Raw genomic sequence first — 6,392 nt, forward strand, 5'->3', positions numbered from 1 at the left:
TTGCATCAACTTCATGTAATTGTCAATAAAAGCCTTTGACACTTATGAAATGCTTGTAATTATACTTCAGTATTCCATAGTAACATCTGACAAAAATGTCTATAGTCACTGTAGCAGCAAACTTTGTGGAAATTAATATTTGTGTCATTCTCAAAACTTTTGGCCACGATTGTACACCGTTTGCTTACCAAGCATGAAGACAAATAACATTTGAGTGAACACAGTAGTGTCTATTCCAGTCATGTCTGTCTAGCTAGCCATTAGGTGAAACCTCACATCGTATGGGTTCACGTGACATCACATCTTATGGGTTCACGTGACATCACATCTTATGGGTTCACGTGACATCACATCTTATGGATTCACGTGACATCACATCTTATGGGTTTCGTGACATCACACAGAAGCTGTTAAGAAGCCTTTTGGACCTAGACTAGGCGCTCCGGTACCGCTTGCTGTGCGGTAGCAGAGAAACCAAGGCTAAAACAAGTCTAACTTAGCTGACTAAGTGCATTGATCAGTGCTTCAACTGTGACACTAGATGGTGTGGTCAGATGGAGGTTGAGGTGAGGGGGCTGGATGTAATTGTAATTAATGTGATTTGATTAATTGTTCAGCAGTCTAATGGCTTGGGGGTAGGAGCTGTTAAGGAGCCTTTTGGACCTAGACTTGGTGCTCCGGTACCACTTGCCGTGCGGGAGCAGAGAACACAGTCTATGACTAGACTTGGTCTATGACTTGGGTGACTGGAGTCTTTGACAAGACGTACTTTGTTGTACATTAACTAATATATGTCTCTATGCTCACAACCCAACCACCTTAGATACACAACCCCCCCCCCCCCCCCCGCTTGGGCTGGAAGCCAATGGGTCAGGTGCAGTGCAGAGCCCCTGTAGCATGTTATAAAGAGGTAGTAGGACTCTGTACCTTGGTTAAAGGATGAAGCTGACATCAGGGAAATGCACTCAGCCGTGGAAGATCTAAGCACGGCCTGAACAGCAAGACTGCAGCAAGGGAAATCTATTGACTCTCTGTGCTGGCTGAGACAGTATGATGATGCAGAGCCAAGGGGGTCGTATTCATTAGGACGTAACGTAGCAAAACGCTTTCGCCCGAGAATGAAAATGAGGGGTTTCTTTATTGAACAAGTTGAGGTAGTCTCTCTCTCTCTGTTTCAGTGTTCATGCACATGTATGGCTTGTTCATGAAGAATAGAGAGAGGCTGCAGTATGGATGACTGGGCAGGAAAGATGCTGCTGGCCCCTCTGTGCTGCTGGGGGCGGGCTCTCTCCCCGTCATGCTGGGGGCGCGCTCTCTCTCCCCCCAGTCATGCTGGGGGCGCGCTCTCTCCCTCTCTCTCCCCGTGGTGCTGGGGGCGCGCTCTCTCTCCCCCCAGTCATGCTGGGGGCGCTCTCTCTCCCTCTCTCTCCCCGTGGTGCTGGGGGGGAGGGCTCTCTTTCCACGTGGTGCTGGGGGGTGGTGCTCTCTCTCTCCCCGTGATGCTGGGAGGGGAGGGCTCTCTCTCTCCCCGTGGTGCTGGGGGGAGTGCTCTCTCTCTCTCCCCGTGATGCTGGGAATGAGGCTCTCTCTCTCCCCCCAGTCATGCTGGGGGCGCTCTCTCTCCCCGTGGTGCTGGGGGGGGGGGGGGGCTCTCTCTCTCCCCGTGGTGCTGGGGGGTGGTGCTCTCTCTCTCCCGGTGATGCTGGGGGGGAGGGCTCTCTCTCTCCCTGTGGTGCTGGGGGGGTGGTGCTCTCTCTCTCCCCGTGATGCTGGGAAGGAGGCTCTCTCTCTCCCCGTGATGCTGGTGAGGGCTCTCTCTCTCCCCGTGATGCTGCGGGGGGGCTCTCTCCCCGTGATGCTGGGGTGGGGCTCTCTCTCTCTCTCCCCGTGATGCTGGGTGGGGCTCTCTCTCTCCCCGTGATGCTGGGTGGGGCTCTCTCTCTCCCCGTGATGCTGGGTGGGGCTCTCTCTCTCTCTCCCCGTGATGCTAGGTAGGGCTCTCTCTCTCCCTGTGATGCTGGGTGGGGCTCTCTCTCTCTCCCCGTGATGCTGGGTGGGGCTCTATCTCTCTCTCCCCCTGTGATGCTGGGGGGGCTCTCTCTCTCTCCCCGTGATGCTGGGGGGCTCTCTCTCTCCCTGTGATGCTGGGAGGTGCTCTCTCTCTCCCCCTGTGATGCTGGGAGGGGCTCTCTCTCTCTTCCTGTGATGCTGGGAGGCGGCTCTCTCTCTCCCCGTGATGCTGGGAGGCTCTCTCCCCCTGTGATGCTGGGAGGGGCTCTCTCTCTCTTCCTGTGATGCTGGGAGGCGGCTCTCTCTCTCCCCGTGATGCTGGGAGGCTCTCTCTCCCCGTGATGCTGGGAGGCTCTCTCTCCCCGTGATGCTGGGAGGCTCTCTCTCCTCGTGATGCTGGGAGGCTCTCTCTCCCCGTGATGCTGGGGAGCTCTCTCTCCCCGCGATGCTGGGGAGCTCTCTCTCCCCGTGATGCTGGGGAGCTCTTTCTCCCCGTGATGCTGGGAGGCCCTCTCTCCCCGTGATGCTGGGAGGCTCTCTCTCCCCGTGATGCTGGGAGGCTCTCTCTCCCCGTGATGCTGGGAGGCTCTCTCTCCCCGTGATGCTGGGGAGCTCTTTCTCCCCGTGATGCTGGGAGGCCCTCTCTCCCCATGATGCTGGGAGGCCCTCTCTCCCCGTGATGCTGGGAGGCCCTTTCTCCCCGTGATGCTGGGAGCCCTCTCTCCCCGTGATGCTGGGAGCCCTCTCTCCCCGTGATGCTGGGAGGGATCTCTCTCCCAGTGATGCTGGGAGGGATCTCTCTCCCAGTGATGCTGGGGACCGTTTCTCCCCGTGATACTGGGGGCTCTCTCTCTCTGTGTCTCTTTTAGTGCCACATCTCACAGCAAGGCCACTTGATTATTTATAACAAAGTAGCAGTGAGGAGGAGAGGAGCCGGAAACGACCAGCTGACAGCAGCACAGCAGTATCCCTCCTGCCCTTTCTCCTGGGATGCCCCTGCCCAGTGTGCCACCTGCCAGTCCACAACAGATACACAGACCAATCCCTTTCTTCAAAAACAGACGATTAATTGTGGTGCAAAATATAATGTCAGTACGACAAGTAGTCCCAGTCCCAAACGACACAACCAAATAGCTTCAGAATCAGTATCACAGTAGTGCAGCAAAGATAGTCCTGTACAGACAAACATACATCTTTCATCTTTGAGAGACCAAGGTGATTAGCTAGTTCCACAGATTCCCGCACAGTACAGTGTGTATCGTACTGTACAGTCAGGAAGGCACCCCGAAATGTCTGAGACACCCCTTATTTTAAACCAGAGGGACCAGCATCACCATATCTGTCAGCCTTCACACTGCCGGCCAATAGCGGGCCAATAGCGGGCCTTTACAGACCAGATCAATGTGTCGCTACATCCGAATCAATGCCGTCTTAGATAACAGGGGTGTGCAGGGCAATGTATCCATGATTCTCTTTCACACCAACACTGACAGTTGTTACAAGATCTTGCAGTGTTTTCACAGCTATAGGTATATAACTATATAGTTAAAGCCCATGTTTAGTGACAGATGTAGTTAGCAAATATCTGACCTTGTTCTGCCTGGTGAAGAGAGAACAACTGTTGTTAACCTACCATGTGCTTGCAATAACTACATAGGTCAACCATCTACACCTAGCTAGCCAAAACAATAGTACTTGCAGCTAACAAGACAGCTCCCCTAAATAGCCATTGCTATAACTGGCTAGCGAGTTAACAAGGTTTGAATGCTGCCAACTTAGGCACTAGGCTAGCTAGATAGTGAACTAGCAACCATCTGTATTAGCGACGTTGCTAGCTTGCTAACGTTAGCATGCACAAAACACCCGTGATTAGGTCAATAAATAACGTTCAAAATGTTCATCTATCTGTTGAAATGGAAACGAGCTTTACCTTCAGCCACATCTTCGTCTATGGCTCCCTTCACCTGAGAGAAGCACCATTGGAAATCGTTCCCTCCTCCGACACCTATAAAACATCACAAATTGAATAAAGGTGAATAAATAGCCAGAAAATAGGAGCAGATGTTATAGAAATACAGAGGAATTAATTCCCACCTTTAAATGTGTACTTCAACATAGCAACTAGTTAACTATGGAGTATACATTTTGGCACACATTGTCAGAGCTGCTCGGTTGCCTGTTAGCCAAGAAACTTGCAATGCTTTTAGGCCGCGCTGATGCGGGGGCCCCCCGTCTACAAAGTTGTCAACCTTACCTGCCATTGTCACTTTCTGCAACACAACTGGCTTCTTTTTTTTGGGAGGGGGGAGGGGGTCTTCCGATAGTGATTAGAGTTGTAAGGATTGTAATTTCAGTACAAGGTTATTAAAAAGGAAACAGTTATTAGAGTCGTGAATATGGGCTTTACAGAAATGCCCGTGATTTTTTTCATTTCATTTCCAAAAATCCAAAATGGCGCACAAGTGACAGTCGACGTGACACGGTGACGTCATTGCGACGCTTCGGAGGTCTATTTCAGGCGCTCGACCGCATCAGAGGCGCACCGTCTATGCGCAGCTTCACAGGGCCTTGGCGAGCTGACAGATGCAGGGCGTGGGAAAGTGGACTATTATCTCTCTGTTTTCCCCCGTAATGACCATTCAATGTTTTTTGCAAAACATTTTTTTTTTTTTGGTTTCATACTTAGATAAAGACATTCGACACAAAGTCAGAGACATTGTCATAGGCATCGAAATCTAAGAAATAGACAGAGCCTTAATCCTAGGCCATTGGCTGGTGTTTCACAAGCATTTATATACAAGGGAATAGAGCTCGCCAGTTTGTAGTCTTAAAAACCGGAAATAAGTTACCACTGGTTCGTTCAGCCATTCCTATGGGAAAATTCACGGGGAAAGAATGGGTTTTTGGAATAAACAGCGAAAAGGTAAACACAGGCTTAGGATATCTTATACGTTTTATTCTATGAGATAATATCAGTCAGTTAACATGACATTTATGAATTATGAAACCTTTATGTTATTGTTTTTAATTACACAAATCCTTAAAAATTCACAAAACGTTACGTTAGCGGATTAAGATGATCTCATAGAACAAAAGGTATAAGATCTCCTAAGTCTGTGTTTACCACACTGCTTATTTTGGGTGTTTATCCAACACCCCCCCCCCCCCCCCCCCAAAAAAAAACTCCATTAATTTACCCATAGGATTTGCTAAACGAACCAATGGTGGAGTTAATGTCTACTCCATTACTGTTGCTTAGAGACCGAAAAGTAACAACGTTTTTTGTTTGTTTGAATGATGTAAACCTTTACGTTCCTGATGTGCTGGTGTGAACCTGATTCTAGATCTCGTGAAACTAGTTGAAACTCTAAAGTAAATCATCCTTCTTTTTGTTGTTGTTGTTGTTGAACAAATGATTTACTCCGTGCAATTGTGTGAGATAAATCACAACTATAGCAGTTACAGGAAGTCGGCTATCTTGTCTATATAATAAATAGTCTTTGTCAATACTGCAACAATAACAAAGCTACTCACAACCACTGACAGTCAATTTACAATCTTGTTTTGAGGCAGACTGTAGAGACCTAGATCCAGCCAGTAGAGGGCAGTATTTAGCCAGAAATACAAGGCTCCTCAGATCTTTCTCTGCTCATTATGACGAGGTGGTGTCCTCTCCTCGCCAGTGTTCTGCTGAATGTGACTAAGTTCCTGCTAGTGGAAGCTTGTTTGCTCTATGTATTTTTTGTATATATTTTTTCAATTTGCTTGTTAGACTTAAAAGCCGTAGAAATCCTCCTCGGCCTGACAGAGTAATCCTCTATCTACTTTGTTGTAGCTTCTCTCTTCATTAATTCCAACCCATTTGGGGGAAAAACATGCATTTGTGAATGATATAAAAATGTCAAAATAAAGTATTTTTTTAAATGAACGGGGTATGGTAGTAGGTGCCAAGCACACCGGTTTGAGTGTATCAAGAACTGTTGGGGCTGCTGGGTTTTTCACACTCAACAGTTTCCCATGTTTATCAAGAATGGTCCACCACCCACAGGACATCCAGCCAACTTGACACAACAGTGGGAAGCATCGGAGTCAACATGGGCCATCATCCCTGTGGAACGCTTTCGACACCTTGTAGAGTCCAATGCCCGACGAATTGAGGCTGTTCTGAGGGAAAAGGGGGGAAGTGCAACTCAATATTAAGAAGGTATTCCTAATGCTTTGTACACTGAGTATATATTGCATAAAGTAAGTGGGGGGGACAGCGTAGCCTAGTGGTTAGAGCGTTGGATAAGTAACCGAAAGGTTGCAGGTTTGAATCCCCGGCCGTCATTGAAAATAGGAATTTGTTCTTAACTGACTTGCCTAGTTAAATAGTACATGTT

General features: G+C 48.7%; 1 protein-coding gene across 2 annotated transcripts in view; it reads right to left on the bottom strand.

Moving 5' to 3' along the window:
• The window catches only part of LOC110532938 (serine/threonine-protein phosphatase 2A 55 kDa regulatory subunit B delta isoform), a 29,651-nt gene extending 25,143 nt beyond the window's left edge, over positions 1-4,508 (bottom strand). The window contains exons 1-2 of one of the 2 annotated variants that reach the window (XM_036960049.1): positions 4,105-4,254; positions 3,941-4,015 (exon numbers count right to left, since the gene is read on the bottom strand). In XM_036960049.1, the coding sequence (XP_036815944.1) occupies positions 3,941-4,015; positions 4,105-4,126 (97 nt within the window). In that variant the 5' untranslated portion in view covers positions 4,127-4,254. The other variant, XM_036960050.1, reaches the window with a different exon arrangement.
• Positions 4,509-6,392: the final 1,884 nt, after the last annotated feature.

This window comes from Oncorhynchus mykiss, chromosome 23 (assembly GCF_013265735.2).
Source record: "Oncorhynchus mykiss isolate Arlee chromosome 23, USDA_OmykA_1.1, whole genome shotgun sequence".
Taxonomy (NCBI): Eukaryota; Metazoa; Chordata; class Actinopteri; order Salmoniformes; family Salmonidae; genus Oncorhynchus; species Oncorhynchus mykiss.